Genomic DNA, 27431 nt, shown 5'->3' on the forward strand with positions numbered 1-27431 from the left:
CAGAGCCCTGAGTGCCACCTCCAGCCCTTCCTTGGACACCTCCAGGGATGGGCACTCCAAACCTCCCTGGGCAGCCCCTGCCAAGGCCTGAGCACCCTTTCCATGGAGAAACCCATTTTGGCTGGGGTTTGAGGCTTTCTGAATTTATCTCTGGGTTTTTGAATCTCCAAGCCATTCCACAGCCTGACTGTTTTGCTGCATGGGGTCACACTGCTCCAGAACTGGAAGGCCCTGTCGTGTTCCAGAAAGGCAGCCACATAATTATGGGGTGGCCACGCTGACAGTGTTGCCCACACAGGGTGAAGCCACACTGCAAGACCAGAAACTCTGCTTGCAAAGAGGTCAAACCAATTAGGATCCCCAGAGGTTTCTGTGTTTTCTGGGAGAACAGTCTGTGTCACACATGTTTAAATGGTGCTGTGCCAGAGGGGAGAGCATGTGGAGCACTCTCTCTCCATTATAACAACATGGATGGGATCTAAATTCAGCCCTTTCTGCAGAAAGCAATAATTATATGTGTCATTTTTTCCAGTTCTCCCATTGCTAACCAAAATGTGGCATCAGCCATGGAAAAACCCAATACTTTCCTTGTGAGAATAAACTGCTCCCTACTCACATGCACAGAAGGTGAAGGACTGCCCAGAAGAGCAAAAAGTGCCTTCGAAGAGTCCACACTTCAAAAGGAGCAGCAGGGACCTGGCAGTGCCCCCAGATTAAAGAGATTTGGCACCCAAGGTACAAAATTGCGTCCCTAAATCAAGCATCAGTCTGCTGACATGGCTTTGCACTGGTGAGCTGAGATGTGATGCCAACTGACAGGGAATCAAGAGCCTGGATTTCTGGATGCCTCCATCCCACCCAGCAGCACGAACAACACAGCATTGCCTGCTCAGCACAAACACCAGCTGCTGCATGTGAGCCAGGGAAGTTCAGGGGGAAGAGGGACACCCTCGTGGGAGGCAATGTGCACAAGGAACTCCCAAAGATAATGTGCTGCTACACCAACTCCCAGTGTGCAGGTGTGACCCAAAAGCAGGCTGAGTTGCTCTAAGCCCACACCCTCCTCCTCCTCTGAGCCTCCACCACACCCCTTCACCTTCCTGCCTGTCTCTATGGCAGATCAGCCTCCCACCAGCTCTGTGCCCAGCCCCACTCCTCGTGCCCCGGGCCAGGACAGGGACAGGCTCTGGGAGATGTGCTCCCCGGGCTGCTGAGTGTGCCTGGGCTGAGCGGGCCCTGCCAGCCTGTTCCGTGGCTGCAGGGCTCCTCCGCTTCAGAACCATGAAGCTGGGCTGCTGCAGGATGCACAACCTTGGGATCTTAGGTTGGCTTTCTGCCCTCATGTTGGAATTCACTTGAGAATTAGGGAGATTAACTAACACCAAATGAATGGAGGACATTTAGCTCTGAGCCACCTGAGTTAATGCAGACTGTGGTCGGGAGGTGACACCAGGGTGTCCCCACAGCAGCACTCCTGTGACTTCCCTGCTGCCTCGGCTCTGTGAGGCTCACAGGCTGACAACAAGAACAAGAAGAAGTGCTGGTGCTGCACTTAGATCAGGGCAACTCCCAGGATCAATCCAGGGGATGAGCAGCTGGAGCAGCCCTGGAGAAGGACCTGGGGGTGCCGTGGGTGAGAGCTGGGACCCAGAACCCCCCTGTGCCCTGGGCTGAGCCCCCAGTGTGGGCAGCAGGGCATGGGGGGATTCTGCCCCTCTGCCCCTGTGCCCAGGTGAGACCCCACCTGCAGAGCTGCCCCAGCCCTGGAACCAGCACAGGAGGGACCTGGAGCTGCTGGAGAGAGTCCAGAGGAGGCTCCAGGATGATCAGAGGGATGGAGCAGCTCTGCTGGGAGGAAAGGCTGGGAGGAAAGGCTGAGATTGTTCACCTGGAGAGGAGAAGCTTCAAGGTGACCAAACTGTGGCCTCCCAGTGCCTGAAGGAGCTGACAAGAAAGATGGAGAGACACAAGGGATGGAGTGACAAGGGGGAATGGCTTCCCAGTGCCAGAGGGCAGGGATGGATGGGATATTGGGAAGGAATTGTTCCTGGGAGGATGGGCAGTCCCTGGCACAGGGTGCCCAGAGAAGCTGTGGCTGTCCCTGGATCCCTGGACAGGCTGGATGGGATTTGGAGCAGCCTGGGACAGTGAAAGGTGTCCTTGCCCCTGTGGCAGGGGTTTGGAACTGGATGATATTTAAGATCCCTTCCAACCCAAATCATTCTGTAATTCTATGATTATTTCCTCTCCTAAAATCAAGGCCACTCACCAGATAATAAGGAATGGCTGCCAGCCAGCAGGAAGAGACTCTTGTTTAGAGATCCATTCCTTGACAGTGAAGGAATGAGGTTGTGTGAGAAGGAAAGCAGGACACAGAATTAGGGGCTGACACTTTCCTCCCTGGGCCATACAATTAATATCTTAGGGTTTAAAAGCATTACACAGAGAGCTGAAACCGTGCCTCACTTGTACAGTACTTCTGTACTATGGGAATTACCTCAATGCTCAGACTGGCAATGGGAATATTTTCTTCATTCCTGGAAAGACCAGCTAATGGCACACACTCAGCTAGGGATGCAGGAAAATTTGGGTTCTCTGCCCTTTCACTGCTAAAGAAATACACTTCCATTAGTGGCAATTACAGGACACCAGAGCAGTGAGGAGCAGGATGGTTTATAAGAAAAAAAGGTGTTTTCAGAAGAGGTTGGTGCATTAACTTTCTCAGCTGCATTTTGAATAGAGCTTGGTTTGGAAATGCATGCACCTCTACAGAAAATCCATATATGAAGCAGAAACAAGGAAATTATTCAGGACAAGACTATTTGATTGCGCTGCAAGAGAACAAAAAATGCTTCTGTGGAAATGTGAGTCATGAAGTAACCACCCTCAGCATCACCAGAACTGAAGATGGAAAGTAAAAAAAATAAAAAACAAAGGAGAACAGAAGAGAGAACAATCTGATAATGTTGCATTTGGAAGAGGCATGTTTGTAAATAGTTTTTGCCTCCAACTTAGATATAAAGAAGACACAAGGACCAAAAAAAGAACATCACAATACTTGTGGAGGATGAAAATGGCAATGTGGCTGTTGTGTAAAGGCTTTGTCTACAGTTCTGGGATATGAACTGCAGGTGTTGTGACTCCTCACAGAATGATATCTTTTTGATAAGATTTTCCCTGTCCTAATAGAAAATAGCCTATGAAACTATTGAAAATACATATCTGAACAATTTCATGGGATTCAATAGGATGTGATGATTTAATGAGAGGAGCAAGGAAGGGATCCCATGTGGAATAACTGTCTGCCCTTGACAACTCAGAACACAGAAATCCCTTTCTGGAACAGAAACTGGGATCAAAAACCAGTTTTTATTTAATTACCTTTTAATGTCACATTTGCAGTCTCCAAAAAAACCCCTCTGAGTTCTCTTTTTCTCCCTCACCTGCACACTGCTGTAATATGCAAAATCCTTTTCTATTAAAACCAACTACAGTTTCCTTACAGTGAATAATTATGCAGAAGATGTAATAGGTGTTTTCTCAGTGTTTACAAAATACCCTCAACAGGTTTCAAAGCAGCACTGCATGTAGTCTCATGCTGGTTTTGTTATGAAAGATGATATGCTAGAAGTGATTGGTGGTAGATATGTGTAATATAAACTAAACGAGCCACAGGGAAAGGGCCAAGTAGCCCTGCACAGAGTCACTGGGAGACAGCTGAGTTACACTGTCCTGCTCCAACAGGGAGGACATAATTTGCCCAGAAGCTTTAAACCACTTACTTATTCCTTTATTTTCTCTTCCCTTTCAGCATTGCAGGCTTTGCATACCCTGTTTGAGCCTTAGCATACTCTTAGCATTAAGACTTTATTTTGGATATTGAGGAGGTGGGAGACAGGTGAGATACAGGTGAGAATTTTACCACTGGACTAAATAGATCATAAAAATTTATTTATTCATTGAAAGTCTTCAGCTGCAGAAGCAATAGCCTGAATATGCAGTCAGGGGATAAAATCTGACTGTATAAAACAGAGGTCTCCTCAGGATGTGCTATGGGCCAAAAGCTCAGATAACTCTGTTTCCTTAGCTACAAGCTGGCATCTATTCAGTAGTGGGGGTTTAGCTGAAAATGGGTGTAATCAGCATGGGGATGTTTTGCTCATGCTTTTGCCCAAACTGTTTTATAACCTGATGTGTCACCACTGTGCTGCTCAGGCTTTTCCACAGGATGCCTCTTTTTATTCTTTGCTTTTCTAAGCCTCTCTAAGCTTTTCTGGATAGGTCATTACAATGCCATCATTCCACTCTACCAGCAGTGCCAGCGGGATGTGACTGAGTGTCTGCAGGAAGGGCTCTGAGCAGGGCCCAGCAATGGCACCAGAGCCACGGGCAGGGCCTGAGCCCAGCAATTCCCCTGCACAGGAGGCACAACTTCTGCCCTGGGCAGGGCCAGCCCTGAGCAGATTGCCCCCAGAGCCTCTGGGCTCTCCTCCCTGGGGCTGTTCAGAGCTGTGTGCACACAGGGCTGTGCCCTGGGCTCTGGGAGGTGCCACCAGGTGCCACTGAGCTCCCTCCAGCCTGAGCCAGCACAGGATCCTGTGTTTATATCCTGTGTGCCTCTCTGGACAGGGCTCCCAGCTGGAACCATCCCTGGCTGCAAGCCTCATGCTCCCACTTGTTTTCACACAGCTGCTTATTTCTGCTTGTTCTTGCTGGGAACAAAAAAAAAAAAAAAAAGTGCTAAAAGGAGTTGGACTGCTCTGAGGAGAATCAGAGGTGTCTTTATCATGCCACAACTCCCTGCCAGGAGGGGACAGCCAGGGGGGGTCGGGCTGTGCTGCCAGGGAACAGGGACAGGACAAGGGGAAACGGCCTCAAGCTGTGCCAGGGGAGGCTCAGCTTGGACATTGGGAGGAATTTCTGCATGGAAAGGGTGCTCAGGCCTTGGCAGGGGCTGCCCAGGGAGGTTTGGAGTGCCCATCCCTGGAGGTGTCCAAGGAAGGGCTGGAGGTGGCACTCAGTGCTCTGAGCTGGGGACAAGGTGGGCACTGGGCACAGCTTGGGCTCCATGGGCTGGGAGGGATTTCCCAGCCTCAGGGATTCCATGATTCTGTGGTTCAGTGACCTATGTGTGCCCTTCCAACTCAAGAGATTCTGTGATTCTATGGAAAAAAACACATATCCCACACTGCTGACCCCTGCAGCAGCCACCTGCAATCCCCTCACAGCATCACTACCTTACCTTGAGTTCAATCCAGCTCTTTTTTAGCCAAAAAAAGGGCCAAAAACACCTGTGAAAGAGCCTTCTTGGCTTTGGTTGCCTATGTTGGAGTACAAAGGGAGTTCTGAGGGGAGCTGCAGTTCCCAGCATCTTTCCTGGTTTGGGATTAATTTCTGCCATGAAGAATCAACAAAGAGATTGTACTAACTTTTAAAAAATCTATCTATGCCAGAGCTTCTCTAATGGTGGAGATATGCACATCATAGCTGAAGTTTTCACAGAGCTCTGAGAAACAGTTAGCTTTAAAGCTTGCTTCCACATCCCCAGCCCAGCCTAGGTCCAGGATTTTTACTGGTCTTAATATTTAGCTAATTAGACTAATTTGATGAATAAGACACGGTAGGGATTTGTTAGCAAGTTTCTGCTGTTGGTTTACATCATTAGGTAAGATTCCCTGAAACAGGACTCTAGGGGACAGCAGCACATCCTCTTACTGATTGAACAAGGTTCCTTTTTTTAATAGTACATCTTAGAGTTGATAAATACATTGTGCAATTGCAGAGAAGAAAGAGGAGCAATTTAAAATTTTTCAAACTGGACAATGACCACCAAGAAGAAGGTTGCCTTAGGTTGTCTTGAGCCTGCTTCACAGGGTTTGCTCTTTTATACACAGAGAAAGACAACCTTCCTTGCTCTCTGCCTGTTTCCCTACAGCAGTCGATCCAGCAGAGAGGAATTAAACCATTCCCCTCGTGTATTGACTTTTTTGTTTTTACTGAGCTCAGTGAAGTCAGTGAGGCTCCACAGAGGCAAAGCAGATGCACAAACAGCTCAGACAGCTCACGGCTCCCCTCAGGGCTCCCTCCGCCCCGCCTGGCTACGAGGGTCCCGGGCTGAGGCGGGTGAAGCTGTGAGGGGGAGGACGAAGCCGAGAGGGGCTGGGGGAAGCTCTGACGGAGCCGGTGAGGAGCCGTGTTAAGGCGGGGAAGCCGTGAGGGGCCGGCCGGGGCGGTCCCTGGGGCGGCCGGAGCCGTGAAGATGCGGCCCCGCTCCGCCTCTTCCTGCGGCAGCCGCGCAGTTGCAGCCATGGCGCCCGGCCGGGAAGCGGCTCTGCTGCTGCTCCTCCTCGTCCTGCCGCCGGCCGGCGCGGGGCTGAGCGGCTACTTCGGCACCAAGTCCCGCTACGAGGAGGTGAACCCGCACCTGGTGAGCGACCCGCTGTCGCTGGGTCCCGCGGCGAGCGGGTCGCTGCCCGCCTCCTGCACTCCGCTGCAGCTCCGCGCCGTGCTCCGGCACGGCACCCGCTACCCCACGGCCGGGCAGGTGCGCCGGCTGGGCGAGCTGCACGCCCGGCTGCTCCGCCGGGCCGCGGGAGCCGCCGCCTGCCCCGCCGCCGCCGCCCTGGCCGACTGGCCCATGTGGTACGAAGAGAGCCTGGACGGGCGGCTGGCGCCGCAGGGCCGGCGGGACATGGAGCAGCTGGCCCGGCGCTTGGCCGCCCGCTTCCCCGCGCTGTTCGCCGCCCGCCGCCGCCTGGCGCTGGCCAGCAGCTCCAAGCACCGCTGCCTGCAGAGCGGGGCGGCTTTCCGCCGCGGGCTCGGGCCCACCCTCGACTTCGGCGGCGACGGTGAGTGCGCGACACCCATCCCCTTGGCTTTTCCTGAGGGGTTCCCAACTCTCCCGAGGGGATAGGAGACTCCCGTGCCCTCCGTGAGGGGGTGAGGGAGACCGCCATGCCATGACTGAATGGCTCCCGTGTGCTCCCTGAGGGACCGGGGCAGCCCCTGGCCTTCCCTGAGGGATTCCCGGCTCTTCCAGAGGGAATGACGGTGCCTCACACCCTCCGTGCGGGAGCTCCACCCTTCTCCTGAGGGAGCCCTGTGCTTTCCCCGAGAGCTGGGGGAATCCAACCCTGAGGGGACACCATGATCTCCCTGAGGGGCTGGGGGACTCCTGGTGTCTGACTGGGTGGCTGGAAGAGTCTGATGCTGTCAGAGGGCTTGGGGATGTCCCCTGCCCTCCCTCCACCTGACCAGTCCCACATCTCCCATGCCAGGCTGAAGGGGACGCTGCTGTGGAGGGTGGGCTGTTCCTTGGATGATGTCGTGGTACCCTTAGGGATGGTGGTGCTCCCCCTGATACCACATTTGCTTTCAGAGGTGGAGGTTGAAGTTAACGACTCCCTGATGCGGTTCTTTGATCACTGTGCCAAGTTTGTTGCCCTGGTGGAGGAGAATGACGCAGCCATGTGCCAGGTGAACGCCTTCAAAGTGGGGCCTGAGATGAAGAAGGTCCTGGAGAAGGTGGCCAGTGCCTTGTGTTTGCCAGTGGAGGAGCTAAATGCAGGTAAGGAATTGTGTTTACAGGTGGCTTTGGCTCCAGGGCTGGCCAGGAACGACTTCTAAGACGTGTAGTTATGCAGATTAGGTAATTTACGGTGGCTGTGATTTGGAGTTGCAGTCTCTAATTATTAAAGTGCAGGAGACTGTAAGTCTCTTTTGGTGTTGCAGCAATGAATGATTGTTAGATAGTGGTCAGAAGAAAAAGATGTTTGAAAACATCTTCCCTGTGGATGAAATCAGCTTTTCCCGGTTTTGGAGGGTTTTCAGTGTTTTTCTTGTAGCTTTTGTGAAACCAAGCACATAAATGAGCTGAGGAAGGGCAGCCCTGTGTATCTGTGTGGTAACTCACCTGTCCAGAACAGAAGTGCTGGGTTTCCCTGTGCAGTCAGTCAAGTGTGAGAAAAGCTCCCAAAAAAGTGTTGCCATTGGGATTGCAGCACTAGGGACATGCTGGATACAAAGTTCAGCTTGGTGCTGCTCATACTCAAATGGTGACGTGGAGGGGAAGTTGCCCAGGACCTCACACCTTCTCTGTGTTGGCTCTTCTGACCCGTGTGGCTGCACCAGCAGCTGGCACCTCTTACACATCAGCAGACAGGCAGCATTTAGTGTGAAATGCTCTTGTTTTCCCCTTGTAATGATATAATGTGAAGAGCCTGCAGTCCAAATTTTGGATTTTGCACAACAATTCTGTTGAACTGTGTATTTCTGGTGTTTGGTCTTGGTCCTGCCAAATGTTTATTGGATTTCATTGTTTGCATTGCCAAACAGTAGTTGCAATAATTTTTAGAGGTAAACTGAGGAGAGGAAATTGCTACTTGTGTAGCAGTGGCTTATCTTGTGCTTGTTTATTTGATTTATTGCAGATCTTGTTCAAGTGGCTTTTCTCACCTGCTCATACGAGCTGGCCATAAAAAATGTGACCTCCCCATGGTGTTCACTCTTCAGTGAAGAAGATGCCAAGGTGTGTGGGGCTTGGAGCATCCTGCTCTGGTGGAAAGTGTCCCTGCCTGTGGCAGGGGGCTTGGAATGAGTGATCTTAAATGGCTTTCCATCCCAAGCCATTCTATAGTGTGTGTTTTTCACATGATGGAAATGTGGTGAAATTCACTCCAGGGTACATCAGGTGAGGTCTTCCAGGGTTTCTAAGGCTCTCTTTGGTTTTGGGGCCTATCAGCCCTCTAAGCCTAATGAATGCCTGTTGACAAAACCCAGTAGCACCCAGATAAAGGAGACAAATGTTTGTTCCTCTTCCTTCAAAACTGTTTGATGTAACTTTTGATGTTCCGTAAGGCTCCCCCAGGGCTCTTAAGAAAATTTGCACCCCTGGGAAAACAGGAGACCTTTGCATAGGTAGGTGTTTGGCTAAAGGGTGGATACTTAGGAATAAGTGATCTCCTGTCTGAGAGGATCAGGGCCCCCAAGGGCTTCTGCTGAGACTTGCCCTGTTCAGTCTAGTTTTGAATAATTCAGCAGGGAGGTGGGAAATGACTTTGATTCCAGAAATTGTCAGGAAAGAACAGAGAACAAGGAGAGCACCATGTGCTCTTGCATAATCACAAGGCACAGTTCTGTCTACTTGAGATGTGTCCACGTCTCTGGAAAACAGAGGAGCTGGGCTAAAGGTGTGGGATGGATTCTATGGGAAGAATGATGAGCCAAAGGCAAGATCAGAAGGGTTAAAACAAGCAGTGGATGTAGTGGTTGTCTCATGATGTGCAGCACCTCACCTGACTATAATTGTTGTGAGATGCTGAATTTGGTTATTCTTTGGTCTGATCTGTTGTCTGGTTTTATGCTAGAGTGGTTTCAGCTGGAGCCTGGATGTTTGGGATTGTTTTTGTGTCATTTCTCCAGGCTGGGAGCTTTTTGTTTTCCCTTGGTGCAGTAATAAAAACCTGTGAGCTCTAACTTTAGGTGCTGGAATACCTGAATGACCTGAAGCAATACTGGAAGAGAGGATATGGCTACGACATCAACAGTCGCTCCAGCTGTGTTTTATTCCAAGATATCTTCCAGCACTTGGACAAAGCAGTGGAAGAGAGCAAAAGGTAAATCAAGAGGCTTCAGTGCTTTGGGAGTGAGCTTTCTGTGGTCAGTTCTGAGCTGGGTTTCATGTGAAAGCAAGTTCAGTACTTTACTTCCACAAGTGGCAGCATTAGGAGACTTGAGCTAGGAGAATTTTAACAATGAGAATATAGTTTTTACTGGAGCAGTATGATTTGAAGAGTATTTATTTTTTCTTTCATTGATGCTTTTGTGCTCAGCTAAAGTATTTCCATCTTTTAACTTGCCGATCCACACAGGCCTTCAGAGACAGCCAAATGCTCTCTGACAGCAGTTTGAGAGAACATTGAGTTAAAATATTGAGCTTTTCTGTTAAAAAATAATTTGTTCCTTAAATGTTAATTTGCAGCCTGCATGCATGTTCTTATGTAAACTGAACAATTACAAATTTGTGGTTAATAATCACATGAATTAATACCTTATCAGATGGATATGGAAGTTTTATAAAAGTACAGGACATCAAGGATAGGGCCATAAGATTGTATAATGGCAGGAGAGTGATCAATTTTGTTCCCCTTTAGTGTTATTTCTGAGCAGTGAGAACCTTTCAGTCCTTACGTTACACACACTAGTTGCAGTTGTATATAAAACATCCCTGTGAGTTTAATAACAATTTTTTAAAACCCCAAAGCTGTAGCTGGAAAAGAAGGGTACAGGTGGAGGTTTCTAATTTATTTGGAGCTGGATCACTAGTTGCTAAATTGGGAGTTGGGAAGGGCAGGTGTGTGAGGCTGAGCTCCAGGCACCTTGGTAACTTCCTGTCCTTTTAGCATTGGCTGTTGAAGTTCAGTTGCAGCACCTGTGGCTCTTATGTTGTTTTGCCATCACAGAGGGAAGCAGGCAGTGAGTGTAGAGGATCAGGACCCTAAATCTTGCAAAATTCTGAGCTGGGTGAGCAGTCCTCAGGATGAGCCTCATCCTGAACAGGAATTAGAAAGCCAAGTAGCCAGGAGCTAACAGGAATGTGTTATTCCCTTCCACAACAGAAGGTGGCAGTCGTAAAGCACTGGAGACCTGGGAATAAACCGAGTTGGGAAACCCTGGAGAGCATGTGGGAATCTACCAGGGCCAGCTTGTCTCCCTCGTAATTTAGGGAGCAGAGGTGCAGCCAATCCTATTTCATCTACAGAGAGATTTATCTCTTTTTCATCTATAGAGAGAGACACCCTGTGACACTGTGGGAGTAGAATGAAAGCAAGGAAACACACATACAAATAAAAAGATATGGCAGTTTCTTCTTTCTTTTTGATGATCAACTTCAAGGCAACAGGTTGAATATTTTTGCAGCATTTTCAGAAAGTGAACTTTTGTGGTGATGAAAAGTCTTTCAGTGGAATGCTGTTTCAATTTAATGGTGTTTAACATTGATTTATAACTGGTTGATTGCTCTAGAAATTTTAGAGCTAGAAATTTACTTCTTGGGCATAATCTTTTTGGAAAACTTAGATTGTGCTATCCAGAGGGAAAAAGGGAAACATTTCTGTTCTGGGAAGAAGCTGAGGGATCTGGATTATCTGTTCTGCTCCAGACTTGGCAGTGGAGAGCAGTGTTGGCAAAGCTGTTTTTCTGTAGCATACTTTATGCATTTATGTTCTATAGCTTTGTTCTGTTTTCATTTCCAGTTACAGTGAAATTAAAGAGAGCCTGTTTCTTCCATTAAGTGATTGTTGCCCTTGCAATCTGCTGACCAAACTTAGTTGCCTTAGCAAAGCTTGCTTTTATTTCCTTGATGGAAAACCCTCCCTGCTGATTAGTCTATCCATGAGACTATGATGAGGTGGTAGTAAATATCTTTTGCTAATTAGACTCACTTTCAGTTTGCAGTGCAAAAGTTTCAGATGTTTTTAGGTGCTTCCATCATGTGAATTCCCATATAACTCTGGGGTTTAAACTAGCAATAGTCTCTTGTGTGCAGGCCCATACAAATTTCCATACAAATTTTCTTAGTTTGAAAAGTATAGTTAAATGTATCACAAGAGATGTATGTAAAATTAAGCAAAACAAAACAATTTCTGCTTAGGAAATAGACTTTGATTAAAAGTTTCTCTTCTTCCAGCTCAAACCCATGTGATTTGCTGTACTGAAATGGCATAGTTGGGCAGTGTCTCATGTCTTCACAATTATAAAGTGTTATTATATTTTCCCAAGTCTGCCTGCTAGGGATAGAAAATAGCCAGAGAAGCTGGTGAAGAATTGCTTTTCACTGCTGGTTTTCCTAGCAGTTTAAAATGAACAGTGTTTTTCCCACAGGAACACTGTGTGTTGGTGAGAAATTCAGGTATTTTGATACTTCATTCCTATATGAAGCTGCTCATCTGATTTTCAAAATCTTTGCAGCTGCACACTTGGGCAGAGGGAAATTTGCAAATCAGTTGTGGCACACTTTAAAAGCATGTCAGCTATTCAATAAAGCTGTTTTTAGACTCCCCCCCCCTTTTTTTTTTTTTTTTTTTTTGTTTCTTCTAGCTTCAAATATGTAACATTAATATTTCCTGCTGGTGAAATAATATTAAATACCTGTAATTGTTTTTAGGGCCCAAGTGGGTTACCACAAGGTTCTGGAAGTTAGGAGTATGCTTTGTGCAGCCATGTCAATATTTGCAGACTGTATTGATAATACTAGCCTAGCTGCACATAAGCATTGCAAAATATTTGGTGGTGGTTTCCTCTGAGAGAGTGAATGGGTCCAAGGTATAAAAAAAAAGAGGGACTTATTTGAATATGATTCAAGATCAATTGAAGGTGATTTTTGTGAGAGATACCACAAAGCTGTACAGTAAAGAGACCAATTTGGTAATTTATTGGTAGCTTTTATTGTTGCATGTAATTTGCCTTCCTCTTTGCAGGTCACTTCCCAACACAATTGGTAACCTTTCAGGAGTCATTTACTGCTGTGCCTTAATTGTTCTTTCCAAACCTATGACTCAGTACAAAGGAATAAAATGGATGATCTAAAACCACTTCACAGTTCAAAACTGTACAGAGGGAACTGAGCAAAAAGCTTCTGTGTATGCAGTAGCAATGAAATAATTAGATTGAAAATCCCCTTTGCTCTGGTTCAAAACATTCAGCCAGGGTTTTTTTATTAAAACCCCTTCAGTGCTGCTGGGATGACTTTCATTAATAAACAGTCAATGTCTCAGTCAGCAGCTCTGTATATGGTTGGCTTTGATTGCTCCATCTTTCAAAGGTGGAACTTCTGACATGACTGAAGGGAGCTTTTGGGGAAGGCAGAGGTGTGAAATTCACGACACATCCTTGTGGCACATCCAGCAGCATCCCTGTATTTGCATTTCTGAAGTGTGTTTGCTGGCTTCTCTCAGACAGCTGGGCAGCCCAGGATCTCTCCCCTGGGAATGTGGTTGTTCATATGTCTGCCCAGAAGTAGAAATTTAAAGTTTTCCTTGGGCCTTTCAGGTTCCCCAGCATGTCCTCAATCTCATATTAATTAGTTAATATATGCTTGCTCAGTATTGCCTGAAAAAGTAAAAGTGTCTGAGTAACTTTGATAGTCATACCTTTTTATGTTAAGAGTGAAAGACCCAAACAGTACCTAGGCAAGAAACAGTGTGACCAGTGTGCACCTTGAGCAGAAAGGGTTTGACAAGTGCCAGCAGCCTCTTGGATTGGTTTTGGCTCATGATGGATCAACACTGAGCATTGCTGTGGTGCTGCTGCAGTAATGCATTTCACCTCTGAGGTTTGAAACAATGGGAGAGGTGGTATCAGCCAGGAAAGAGCCTTTGAAAGTGCAGCAGCTCTGCAGTGAAACACAAGGAAGCCTAGCCTAATTAGCTCCAAGTGATTAAGTGTTGCAGGACTAGATAAGAGCCTTTTAATCAGGGTTTTTAATGAGTTTTGTGTAGTCCAGTCAGCTTTTCAAGTTGGCTTTTGTCATGAGTGAGCTTGTTCCTTCTTGCAACAGAAGAAAAAAATTTTTCTTGTCAGTATTAGTGGAGGCATTTTGTTGAGTTGATGCTGATTCTGGGGATGATTTGCTTTCTTCAACTTATGGTGGAAGTTTTGGCATATGAGGACTTAATACTACCTGACAGATATTTTTTTAAACTTCTTTATTCTTCTTCCCACTGGTGAAAACCCTTTGAGCTTTAACACTATTAAGTATTTTTCTGCTGCCCTCTGAATGCCACCACTGTATTCCCTTATCTCTGCTGCTTCCTGCTATGTTTAGGGTTTGTCCAGCTTTTTTTTTTTTTTTTGTCTTCTTCCTGAAATAAAAATAAATCACAAGAGGAAGTGAGGATGAAGAATCCATCCCATAGTTGAAAGCAGGTTTTGGAGTCCTTTGACTGACTTTTTTATTAGGAAGAAAAGAAACAGAATGTAGTCTAAGCTTGCTTGTTAAACAGGTGTTAAACTTTAGCTTCTGTGCAGTTGTTGGAGGGATTTTTATATGAAGTTTGAAGGTTGGCCAGATGAGCTTTGCTGCAGGGAATGTTTCATCTTATTCCACTATTTCCTGGGGTTTGAGTTATTTCTAACTGAAAGTCCAATCAATGCTTAGGAAATAAACTCTGGTTAAAAGAAAGTTCACTTTTTCCATATGGTAAAAGTGAACTATCAGTAGTGTTGGGAAGAGCAGGAATGATTTGCTCTTGAGGATGGGTGAGTGGATGCAGAAGATTCAGTTAAACCCAAATCTGCTGGGATCCAGAACTAGAATTTCCCTGGATGATAAATACCACGTCGTACTTCTCCATGATGCTTTGTTTTTTTTCCCCCCATGGTGAGACTTACCTTTTGGGGTTGTGCTGCTGTATTGTTCAGCATTTTCTTAATTTTCATTTGTGGTCAGATTTACTTAAAAGATAAAAAACCAAACCATGAAACCCCAATGTGGGCAGTTCAGGAGCTGGCACATCTTTCCATGAAACCTGCTTGTGCTCTGCCCACTAAGAGCCCCTTCTGCTCATTTGGAAGTGTCCCATGAAATTAATATGAAACCAATCACTTTCAAACAAGCTCCTAATATTTTATGGCAGAGTTTTATGCACAGTCCCTTCATTCCCTTCAGAGGTGGGAATGAGATTTCCACTGTGGGCTTTCCCAAGCTGTGTACTAGTAAATAAAAAGGAGGGACAAGTGGGTTGAAATGCCATTAGTAATTGCCAGAGTACAATGTTGAGAACTTTGATGCTTCCAACAAGATGCTGAGTCACTGATAGATTGTGAGGGAAATTGAGTGTGGAAACATCTGGCCTGCCATTTAATATTTTATTAGCCTGTGCTACTGTTTATCAGTGTTTTGTTGCTTGTTTTGCCTTTATCAGAAATGCAGGGGCAGCTCTAACCTTTGCCTGTGTGTATTCATTCTCTGAAGAGGTCATCTGTCATAATTTTCCCCACAATTAAAAATACTGCTGTTTAACCTTGATGGCCATTTTAATTGTCATTGCTGGGTGATAGGAAACCACATCTGACCCTGGAGAACTGAGCAGGGAGTGCTGGAGTGTGGGAAGTCACACTGGTGGCATGCTGTGCTAAAGAGGCTGTGGAGAACTCAGGGTTGTGTCACATCAGGAAACAGTTTTAATCCTCATTTAACTAATCTAGTGGGATAGCTCTGAGTGGGAGAGGTGCCTCCCAAGGCTGTTTGGCCTGTTGGCATGAGGATTTCATGAGACTAAAGCAGGTGAAGGGAAAAACTCAGGCTACACTGAAAGTGAGCACCTTGTTCAGTCCTTTTTTTCCCCCCACTTCTTCCCTTGTTCTTAAAAACTTATTTGTGCTACAATTTGTTTCCTGCTTTGCAAACATATGTCTTGCTGATACAATTATTTATTTTTTGCTGTATTTTTTTGTGATTTACTTCCATTTCAACACTTCTGTTTAGCATCAGCTGGAAAGTAAAGCCAAACTTTGCTTAAAGCCAGCATTGATAGCCTGAATGTTAAATTCTGGTTTTTTGTCTTAACATTTCTGAAGCTTTTTCTGAATGGTGAGATGTGAAATCCATTCCCCGTGGAGTCAGTAATGTCTGTGTAGGGTTGTTTTGGAGATTATAGCAGCATATTTCCATTCCCTGCTTCCCTCTTAGTTAAGAAAACAAAGACCACCATGCAGCTGGGTCAACATGAAAATACAAAAAATTTAATAAAGCAAAAATTTAAATATCAGGTGCAGGAGAGAATAAGAATTCAAGGCCAGTTTTGTAGAAATAATGCTCCAGACTAGTACTGCTGAGCACCTTGGTGAATCTGATACACCTGAGAAGTTTTAGGATAGCTCTTTAAAAGGAAAACTTTGCTCTTGGAGCTCTTGGGAGGGATCAGCAAATATAAAATGGAATGATCTTGTAGCCAGAGTCATGATTTCCAAACATCTTTATGATTAAGTTTCCTTATCTAAAGAAATGAAGCAGATGGGGTTAAGGGGAAAGGCCCTTACACAGGGGAAAAAAATTGATTAAAATTGCAAGAAGTGGAGGGTAGAGACAGCTGATTGATTTTTTCCTAGCAGAGATAGAGCTGGAATGGTCTGACCTGTTTGGAATGTTGTAAATGACCGAGGAAAAAGAGGTGACAAGTTCAGGGGCATTGCAAACGTGGCAGTTTTTCTCAAGATAAATAAAATGAAGTGCTTCTGCTAGGAGAATTGTGAAAGGACCTGGTGAGACTGACTAGGCTGGAAAACTACAGAGCTGTCAAGTAATCCACGTGGGGAAAAATGATCTTATCACCTGTTGGGTAGAGCTGGGAGAGCCTATTGCTCAGAGGCTGAGTTATGAGCTTGTTGTAGCTGTCTGAGATGTCTCAAACTTCAGGCAAATGGGGTTTGGAGCAGGCTGGTCTATGGAAGGTGTCCCAGACAGGGACAGGAAGTTGGAATGAGATGATCTTTAGGGTCCCTTCCAATCCAAACCATTCCATGATTCTGTGTTGGATGTCAGGAATTAAACAGAGAGCTGATGGGTATAGCATGGATTTCTGTGTCACTTAAGGTTCTTGAGTATTGTGCATTCTGATATTCTGATCTAAAGGGATATAGCTCATGTGGACAATTGTGGTAGGATTTCTCAGCTTGCAAAGAACACTATTGCAAAGCTGTGAATAGAACAGATTAAATGGGATGTGGCATCTACAAATAGAAAAATTAAGAACAGTGTGTGAAGCTGTGCAGCTCCTTGCCAGGACATTGTGTGTGGCAGAAATGCATGTGGATTTAAGGAGAAATTTAGCAAAGGAATGATTCATTACCTGGAAGCCACCTCTGGCCCTGGAGATTTGAGTGGAAATTGCAGGATCAAAGGAATGGTCTTCTCTTTCCTTCCATAAGACATCTGTTCTTGCTGCTGTGGCAGGAGGGATGTGAATGTGTCCTAAAACCTAAAAATACTTCCCTGCATGTGTGTGTGGACAGGAAGGATACATGTGAGCTGGTCAAGTGGACAAGAGAGGGAAGGGAAGAGAAAGGGATTCAAGGATCCAAAAGCTTTACAATTTTAAAATGAGTGAAGAGGTCCTAAACAGCAAGGGGAGAACGTGGGCAGGAAACTGATTTTGGAGGAGCTGGAAGAGTGTGGTGAATGTAAAGATCTTTGTGTTACGAAGGCATAGGTGGGAAAAAATACTGTCCTTCACAGAGAACCTTTATATGGTTTGAAGGCTGCTTCTTTTGAGCAGGAGCTAGAGGCAGGGTTTGAATGTATTTTTTAAGGAATGTTTTGTCTAAGGGGAGAGTCTGAGGAGTGGAAGTCAGAAGGGCTCAGGCTCACCATGGTGCAAGGTGTGTGTCTGACTGCACAAACACCATGGCTGCACTGAGCTGGTAGGGCCCATCCTGGCCCAGCACTGAATTCCTGCTGAGCTGATCAAAGTTCCAATCCAGAGGCAAGTCTCCCAGTTAACTATCTTTCCATTGCTTTAGGTTGGAGCAGAGGAAACACCTCCTTTTCAGACCAATCAAGATGTGTCTCCCAAAAGCTAAACCTTTATTTACCTGTGCTTGATCATGTGACTTGGGCCACTTGGAAAAGGTCCCCAAAAGTCATCATCCTTGTCTGGAGCAAGGGTCAGATTTTCCTCTTGTCTGGTGCTTGCTGGCACAGCAAGCCAGCTCTTATCTCCCCTTTGGCTGAGCGGTGTATAACCTTTTGTTACATAAACTGTCCTCAGTCTTAGTACAAGCCAGTGGCTTGATTTTTCTGCCCTGTTCCTGTGGGAGCATCATCTCCTGGTCTGCTTGGTGTCCTCAGGAACTGGTAATAGCAGGATTCCTGTTGGTCATTTGGGTTGCTAAACTGGGGTGGATGACTGTTGTCCTGCATCACTGCATCTGTCTTCAGACTAAATTTGGTGAATGCTGCTGATGCTTTGAGGGAGACTCTCACATCCAGTGAAGGGCTTGATACTGTGTATGAGCCCCTTCCCTGGACATGCTCCAGCCCCTCCAGGGCTCTCTGGCCAGGAGGGCCCAGAACTGGACACAGCCCTCAAGGTCCCTCAGCAGGAAAACAGACTGTAGCAGACTGGAATTCCCAGACAGGTTTTTCTCAGGAGAACACAGGTTCAAGGTGTCCTTCAGCCGTGCTTGCTGGCAGCTGTGCAATGCGTTGGTGTTCTGTTTTAAAGCACAGCCTCTTTCTCATCTCTTCCACTTCTCTTTTTTTTGTAGCTCCAAACCCATTTCCTCACCTTTGATTGTCCAAGTTGGGCATGCAGAGACCCTCCAGCCCCTGCTTGCCCTGATGGGTTACTTCAAAGACGATGAGCCTCTCCTGGCCACCAACTACGCCCAGCAGGCACAGCGGAAATTCCGCAGCGGCCGCATCGTGCCTTACGCGGCCAACCTGGTGTTCGTGCTCTACCACTGCGAGCACGTCAACGCCTCCCAGGAGGAGTACCAGGTGCAGCTGCTGCTCAACGAGAAGCTGCTGTCCTTCCACCACTCCAACAAGACCACCTCCACCTACACGGACCTCAAGGACTACTACAAGGACATCCTGGAGAATTGTCACTTCAAAGAGGAGTGCGAGGTGCCCAAAGTCAACGTCACTGCTGTTGATGAGCTGTGAGGGAATAAACGGTCAAACTGCTGTGGGGTCGGTTCCACAGGCATTGGGAACAAGCACTTTGGAGGATTTGCTGCTGCTGTGTTGACTTACTAACCTTGCAGATTTGGGGGTTTGTCTCAGCTCAGTGCACTGGTTCTCTGTTGCATAAGCAGAACTGCATATCAGCTGCTCTCATGGGGAAGTTGTAACAAATGTGTGATGCAAGGCATACCTGTGTTTATGTGTGCACATAAGCTGATTTCATTGGTGACTGCTGTTATGAATGGGCCATAGATGGATTTCACAGCTGGGGCAGCTTCTACTTCATTGGATCTGAAGGTGGTTGGACTGATTCAGTGTTGCTTTGTGCTGCCTGCATTTCTAGCTGCTGTTTTTCCTGTGCCATGCATGAAATATTTCAATCCTTCTTTTGATCCTTTTCCCAAGCTTCTAAAAGGGAGAGGGTACATAGTTCTTTTCCAGAGCTGCACAACTTCTGCCTGGACAGCAGCATTTCTACTTTGGGCATTTTAAAGCAGGAGGAGTTCCTGCATGCATCGCCTGCTTGGAAAGGGGCAAGGAATTAAAAGTCTTGAGGTTATCATTGACCCATCCTGCATAGCAAGATAGTCTCCAGGGTAAGTAAATTATCTTTTAAAAGAAGTAGGAAAAAGAAAGGGAGTGTAACATAACCACTCTTCCCTTAAGGTACTCTGGGACGTGCAGTATTTAGAGAATAATACTCTGGAGTGTCCTTTCACTAACACCATTCATTTCTGGTGTTATTTGGGCCCAGGCATTCACGTTAGGCTGTGCCATGGTTCTGAATCTCTTGGTCCTGGCCAGGTGCTGACAGTTTTCCTACCAGCTCTGCCTTGAAAACCCCTCTGATGTCTCCAGCCTCCTGCTTGAAATGGAATTGTTGCTAACTCCAAGTCCAGGTTTTTGAACTGTATAAAGATTGGGCTGAGACTTGACTTGTGCTAACTTTAAGGCATGAAACAAGCTGCCTCTTAGTGTAAGCCTTGTACATTTGGTGTGCCACCTTGCTTTTGAAATGCAGCTGGTTTTAAAGAGGTGAATGGCATAGAAGGACTGGTGATATTTTAAAGCAACTGCACTTTAAGTAGGTTTCTTATGCCTGAAAGCTGGGAAGTATTTTAGAGCTCTGCAGTGTGACAGTAAAAGGAAAACTGAAGATAACTGATGAGAAATGGCTGAATTAATTTAAATAAAAATTATTTCATAACCTGCAAGGGAATGGGTGTTTGACCAAGTTGCCCCAAAGCAAATGAGGGTATAGATTTATGTTGCTGGTAGCTCTCATCATCTAATGAGCACTCAGAGCTCACCCTGTAAAGTGGGGTTTGTTTTGCTGGGCAGGAGGTGAAGTCTGGGAGTAAATGATTACCACAGCACAGCCTGCAGCAGTTAAGGGTATAAATGTCTATAGTGCACCTGATAAGTCCTTTCTGTAGATTCACCCCCAGAACTGGGGACTTAACTGCTAGAAAAACAGAAAACCAAACTCCCAAGTTGAGAAGTTACACTTAGTGCATTTTTTAAAAATTTTTTTCTTGAGGACTCAGCCTTTTGTCACTTTTTTCTTCTTAATATACCTTTTATAAAACCACTTCATGTTTACATACCTGTAAGTTAAGAAACAATTGCACACCTTGGTTTTGCTTTTGCTCTCTGAGTTAAGGGCATTTCCCTGTTTGTGGTTGAAGGGCCCTGTCTGATTCGAGACCAAGAGATCACTGAAAATACTGATTCAAATATTTCAGTACGTGCCTGTGTTAAATCCACAGCTCTTTTTGAAGCTGGGGAGATGGCCAGGGAGGAGTTCAGTGCTGCAACAACCAGAGGAATATAGGTCAGGATAATTGTCAGCCCCTGCATATGATTCCTGCTCAATCACCTTTGTATGTCTCCTTTTTCACATGATCCTACCTTGAGACTAAGTCAACTGATGGAAGGGGTTGTGACAGATCCCAGTTAGGAACTTTGTTGCAACATTTGAGTCAGGCTACAAAGAAGTGAGCCTTTGTTTAAAGGCAGTTAGGTTTGGAAAGAGTAGATACAAGAGTGAGAAAATCCACCTCTGAACAAATATTTTTTCTCTCCGAGTCAGTGATGATTCATGAACAAAAGGTATGAAAGCCTGACTATGGGAGATGAATGGAGGATTCTGTTGTCAGTTCAGCAAGACTGATTTTTTGACATCACATTTGTTAAAAGATACATCCTTCTTCCTTATGAAGGGAGGAATCCATTGCCCTTGACTGCTTTTTTGGTTGTGTGCCAGATGAGGTGCAGGAACCAAAAAACTCCCATTGTGGAGTACCCTTTGTGCATTGGCTGGTTGATTGTGTGTCTAAATTCTGTGGGTGATGCCTCAGGAGCTGTTTCCTGTTTCACCTTGGAGCCCAGGTCCCTCATACCCCCAGTGAAACAGATCTCTCTTCAGTGGCTGTTGGCGCTTAAGTGGAGAGGAAAATGTACAGTTGGTGCTCTGTGTTTTTGATGATGCTCTGACTCACTCCGCTGGCAGAATTAGAGGCTCAGTGTGGAAATTTTGCACCATTGTGGCACTACAGAGGTGTTGGGACATGTAAATACTCCAGGCACTTATTCTAGTTCTTAACACTGGGAAGGTGACTTCACTCTGATTCTTTTGTCTAATAAACAAAGATATTTGTTTAGATAATTAAAAAAAAACTAAAATGGATCAAAGTACTTCTCCAAAGTTGGGCACTAGCTCAGTATGCAGTGTTTGATCAGGCTGCCACATCCCCTAGCAGTGTGCATTCCCACATCCTGCAAAAGTCCTGCAAGACAAATAATGCTTTCTCCTCCTTCCTGTGCCTCTGGAAGCCTCATCCTGTCAAGGACTCTCAGCAACCTTTCTGAAACTGGAAGCTTTCACTGATGGAAATACCAACAGTGTTCTTGTATGCTGGCCTTCAATATGTGTGACGTGCATTTTAATTTGTTAAATGTTTAATCTTTCTGGTGAGTGAAATTTTTTTTCTGTCTTGTAAGAGCTGCTGTTTTTCTGGTTAGTGTGGAGCTGTCAAATGCAGGTTTGAAATGAGCTGGTACTAACTGGATGAATTTGGAGAACTTGTGGATTTTTAGTGCTGTGAAATAAAACTGCACACTTTTTGTCTGTTTTCTGAGCAGCAATAATGACATTATCTTTGGAATCATGGTTGTGTTTTCTTTCAAAATACAGTTGGAAGGCTGCTGTTACATGTGTTGGTGTCTCTGATTATTTTAAGTCTTCACATTTCTTGGTGGTTAATAGAAAATGCCTTAATTAGGTTTTCACCCTTGTATTTTGAGGGGACTAAAGATTTACTCTTGTTTCTAAGAACCCTGGTGTAAAAAGCAGCAGCAATTTCCTGACAAGGTTTTTGCAGATGCAAAAAGGGTGTGGTGGCTGGGATGGCATCTTCAATTAAGGGCTGTTTCTGCATATTTTTGTGAAGATATATTAGTCTGTAAGACATCTGGAAATTGAAAATGATAGAGGATGTTTTGCTTAGAACAGGGAAAAAGCTCCCCAGACTGTGCAGTCCCAGGTAAAGGAGTGAAATGCCTCTCAAATAAGACACCCCATAGAACCTTTGGGGAAATATATAATTACCATCTGTCTCCCCCCCTCCCTGTTTTTAATGTATTATAAACACAAAAGAGTTGTCTAACCTTTCTAAAGTAAGGTAGTATTATCAGGTGTTGCTGAGGCAGGAATAATGGCTTATCTTCAAAGTGTTAAATTCTTGCTTTTCTGGCCTTTAAATTATAGATTTTCTCCTGGCCTGACTGGCCTGGAGTGAAGGTCAGGACTGAGGAGGTTCAGGCTGACAGCACGTGGGGTTTATGGTGCTGGAGTAATTTATTTATTTTATTTAATAATTCCTTAATGTTTAAAGGGACCATTGTTTTTCTGACATTCTGCTGAAAGGTTAGAGCACACCTGTGTTCTGTGTTAACAGGAACAAATCCCTTGTCTTCAGGGAAGGGATTATTGTGGAAGGAATAGCATGGAGGGAGTGAGGTGGATTTTGTATTGTTTATTTAGGAGTCAGAAAAGCTCTGCAGGCTTGTCCACATTAGTGACCTGTAGCTCTCAAATGCTTCCCTGGCTATGATAACGGATCCTGAACCTTCTGGAGAAACAGAAGGGGCCCCAGGTGATCTGGGGAACCACTCCAGAAAGAGGATCCAGGTGGGATCAGGCTCAAGGCCCTTCAGCCTGGTGCCCTCTGGCTTTTGGTGGGACGTGATGCCTTGAGCATAGAAACACAGCAAACATTTCCCATCTGCTCCTGGTTGTGGCTAAATGGGTTTTTTGAGCTAAGGACAGTGGTTTTGTGTTTAGCTTTGTGTTTCTCTTAAGGAATTTCTGTTCTACATGGCTCTCCTGGTGTTTTCCTAACCCAAAGGCAGGGTTTGCCCCTGTGCCCAGGTGAGACCCCACCTGCAGAGCTGCCCCAGCACAGGAGGGACCTGGAGCTGCTGGAGAGAGTCCGGGGGAGGCACCAGCATGATCAGAGGGATGGAGCAGCTCTGCTGGGAGAGCTGGGATTGTTCAGCCTGGACAGGAGAAGCTTTGGGGTGACCAAACTGTGGCCTCCCAGTGCCTGAAGGAGCTACAGGAGAGATGGAGACACACAAGGGATGGAGTGACAAGGGGGAATGGAATTTCAGCGTTTCCAGGAGCTGTGATTTGAAAACAGTGATAGCTTCCAACGTTCTCAGTTAGCAGAGTTAGTTACCATATGCAAATGGTGGGGCTTGGCATGTGCTCTGGAGCAGCTCTTGTGATACAGATCTCGTTTCAGTGTTTTTTCCTCTATGCCAGCAGTTCCTTGGAGCACTTTTATTGGAAGAGGAGTTAAGCACTTGACCTCTTTGCATCTCACTTGTGCTACTTGTGACTTTGATTTTATTTTCCCCACATGGGAGGGGCTTATCTTGCTTCTTTATTCCTTGTGCTGACGTTAATCTGTTTTCATTGCTACTTGATTTTTTGGCTTGGTTTTATCCTGTGCCTATAAATATCTTTCCTGGGCCACACTTGCACACAAGGTGAGACTGTGCTGTTGACTTGAAAAGGAGTGAAATGATAATTCTTGTGTGAACTTTTGTAGGTTTTTATTTCACACTTCCCCCACATAAAATAGCATCCCAAAGGTGTCCTTGTGTATGATGTATTGCTCCTTCTTGCTATTAATGCTGTTTGCTGCTCTCTGAGGATTTTGGTTGCCTAAAAATACTTCTGAAAATTGGGACAACTTTCTAATATTTATGAATGTACAATAGCCTGTATTTTTAAATTATGGTAGTTTGAAATGAATAATTTGTTAGAATAAATATACAAGGGATGAGGTAGAGGGAATATTTTCAATCAATCAGATAGTTCTGTCTAAAGCAAGGGAGGTGGCTCTTGATCCTCTGTGATCCCACCTTTGTGCTGGATCAGCCAGGACAGAGTTGGCTTTCTGGGCTGCCAGGTCGTGTCCAGCTTCTCATTCACCTGTGAATTTAAAAACCCAACCCCCTAAGATCTAGTTCCTGGTTTATGTGCCAGAAGAGAGGTTTGAAGTCCTTAGGGGGTTTGATTTTCAGCCTGTAATGTTATACTCACCCTTTGTCTCCCTATTCTGTGTCCTAACATAGTCATTGACCTGCCTGATCCCTCTGGAGATGCCACTTGCATCTCATTTCAGTCCTTGCTTTGCAAGATCTGATCAGTTGGTCCCTCTTCATCCCTCCTCCTCCTCCTCACCTGACTTATTTTAAGTGTGTATTTCACTTCAGTTCTTTTGAACTTTAATGACATTGTACTTGCTTTTCCAGATGCAGTCTAACAAACAGCTTGCTGCTGGCAGGGAGATCTCCCCACCTTTTTTCTTGGGAAGGTTAATCATTAGGCTGATGCTAGTGAGATTTTAACATTCATTTGGTTGGTAAGGGCTGTTTTCTGTGGCCCTGTGGAGGTTTTGTGCTCTGATTCCCATCTTCTGCTACAGAACTTTCTCCACCAGATGCCACAGGTCATTTCTTGCACACAGATTTGCATAGAGCAATTTTCATTTTTTGCAATATAAAGAGTGTTGCTAGCTATATCCTGTGTTTCTCTATTTGCCTGCATGCCTGCTGCTTTTATTATCCAGGGCCTGCTCCCCCAGGGAAGGCTGGGTGCTCCCAGCCCTCTCAAGCATGAAGCATATGCAAAGTCTTGGCTTTGAGGAAAGCCTTTGGGGCTCAGATTTCATCTCCCATAACCCAGAATTATCAGGCTGTTCTTCAGCCCTCGTGGGCCTTAGTGTGGCACAGCAAGAACAGCACATCTTTGCTCTGCAGGGAATGCAGGCTCTGCCCTGAACCCACCAGTGAGGATGGTTGGGTTTACAGGGGTTGATTATCCCTGGGGATAATCAAGAGGTTTCCCCCTTTGCCTTTTTTCTCCTGAGTTTGAGGTCAGGTGAGATGGATCCTCCAGTGTTCCCATGGAGCAGATCTCCCCTGTCTCCATCTGCATCCTTTCCAGGCAGAGTTGGGAGCAAATGCCACTCCCAGCATGCCACGGCCTGACTCTCCTGTGCTCCATGTCCCTGCTCAGGAATCTTAAAATTGAAAGGGAACTCAAAGGGGTTTTTGATAGGTTCAGGTTCTTTGTTTTCTTTTTCTTTTCCCCCGGGAGGTGCTGCATGTGTTGATCAACCCAGCTTTGGACCCAGGGCTGGAGTTGGGTGTTGATGCCAAGTCTGGGGGTGTGCTTGGAGCTTCCAGCTAGATGAGGCAAGACAAGGAGCAGCAGAAGCTCATGACCTACTTCTTCATCTCTCAAACACAGCCTGCAGAGCAGAGGCCTGAGCTGGAGGAGACAGCTCTGCTGGTAAATGAGGAATTGTTTCCATCCTGTGTGGCGATGGAGAACATTCAGGAGTTTTGAACTCTGTCATGGTTATTGGGCCACTTTGCCTGGAGAAGCTGTGGTTGCCCCTGGATCCCTGGCAGTTTCCAAGGCTGGGTTGGATAGGGCTTGGAGCAGCCTGGGATAGTGGAAGTGTCTCTGCCTGTGGCAGGGGATGGGCTGTAAGGTCCCTCCCAATCTAGACTCATGAAAATCAGTGTTTGAATGAAGCACCCACCTGTCACAAACAGTAAATGTCACCCTGATTTTTTTCTTAAAGCTTGCCACTTCTCCCTAAGAATGGCTTTTCTATAAGAGTGGTAAAAAGTCTTCTCTGGATTATTCTAAAAATAGCAAAATTGAGTTTACCAAACCAGAAGCAGCTTCCCTTCACATGGTTTCCTGTGAGAACAGTCACTTTTCTTAGTTGGTGGCAGCACACAGCTGTCATGGTCGACAGCTTGTCTGGAAATCTGTGTGACAAATCCCTCTAGGGAATGGCACGGGGGAAAAGTGCTGCAATCCAGTAGTGTATTGCAGATCCTAAATCTGCTTCTGCACAGGAGTGAAAACAGGTGGGGACCTTGAGGTTTTCCCTGTGCTGGCTGTAAAAGTGCTTGGTGCTCCTGTGCACAAATGTCTGGAGATGGAGGGAGTGACAGGTACGAGCTGCTGTCATAGCTGGCTGCTTTGTAAAAGGATTAGGATGAAATTAAACTTCAAAATGTGGTAGGTGCTGACTTTTCTACCTGTCTGTGCTTGTCCAGCTCTAACACTGCCTGGCCCTGGAGAGGCTGGATTTTCAATTGCCTCCTTTTAAATTTGATTCTAAATTTAAGTGTTTCTGTTTCAATCACGACTGTCCTGGTGGCAGTTTTAGCCAGCCTGCTGTCTTTGTAGATATCTTTGTAGATATCTTTGGCCTTTTTTTCTGCCAGCCTGCTTTTGGAATAAGACACATGTGACTTCTAATCTGAGTTCCTGAGTTCCTGAGATTACTGTAAGGAAAGTGAATGTGAAAAAATTCCAGGAGCTGAGATCTTTATTCTGGTATTGTAAAAGGAGCAAGGTAAGGATATGGGTCAAAGTCTGTGATAGGGATAAGGAATCACACAGGGCAAAGGCAATAGACCTGCAACAGATAACCACATTCAATAAATAAATATCTTTACAGCAACATGACACACCATGAAAGGATAAAAATCTTTGTTTTGCTTCCAATGGAAAATGTTTGTGAAGTCAATATTCCCTTCCTTGTAGAATGCTGTCCAGGCCCTGGTAGGGATATATATTTTGTATGTTATATATCTCCTATCTTGGAGGTGTGGTGTACAATCAGAAGGAGAGCATGAGGTCTGTCTACAAGTGGGAGCTGAGATTGCTCTAGGCTCTGTGGGACAGGCAGGGAAATCTTGAAGGCACTGAAATTTTATAGATAGGCAAAGGGAAAAAGAGAATTATGAACACACAAAAAAAAAAAAAAAAAAAAAGAGGTGAGTGACAAAAACCAAGGACCCTGTCAGAACTTAGTTTCAGATCTGGTGGGCAGAAGCTGATGCCCAGAAAGTTTCACCTGGACAGGAGGCACAACTTCTGCCCTGGGCAGTGCCAGCCCTGAGCAGATTGCCCACAGAGCCTCTGGGCTCTCCTCCCTGGGGCTGTTCAGAGCTGTGTGCACACAGGGCTGTGCTCTGGGCTCTGGGAGGTGCCACCAGGTGCCACTGAGCTCCCTCCAGCCTGAGCCATGCTGGGATCCTGTGCTGAGCAGTGTTTGGAGGACAGGATACATTTGTACCCCCTCTAAAAAAGAAAGTGACAGAAGCAGCTGTGGGATTGTATATTTTGCATTTTTACCATTTC

At 45.8% G+C, this 27431-nt stretch overlaps 1 protein-coding gene and 1 long non-coding RNA gene across 2 annotated transcripts in view; both read left to right on the plus strand.

The window, feature by feature from the left end:
• Positions 1–27076, plus strand: part of LOC306805146 — a 408612-nt gene extending 381536 nt beyond the window's left edge. Inside the window, exon 2 of the long non-coding RNA XR_013775126.1 lies at positions 25744–27076. This is a non-coding gene — a long non-coding RNA (uncharacterized lncRNA). The remainder of the gene's footprint in view (positions 1–25743) is intronic.
• Positions 6258–21852, plus strand: MINPP1 (multiple inositol-polyphosphate phosphatase 1). The gene is made up of 5 exons (XM_079312526.1): positions 6258–6848; positions 7379–7567; positions 8430–8527; positions 9481–9614; positions 18265–21852. The coding sequence occupies exons 1-5, from the start codon at positions 6260–6262 to the stop codon at positions 18662–18664; spliced, it is 1410 nt and encodes a 469-aa protein (XP_079168652.1). The 5' UTR covers positions 6258–6259; the 3' UTR covers positions 18665–21852.
• Positions 27077–27431: the final 355 nt, after the last annotated feature.

Source organism: Erithacus rubecula (assembly GCF_903797595.1).
Source record: "Erithacus rubecula genome assembly, chromosome: 9".
Lineage (NCBI taxonomy): Eukaryota > Metazoa > Chordata > Aves > Passeriformes > Muscicapidae > Erithacus > Erithacus rubecula.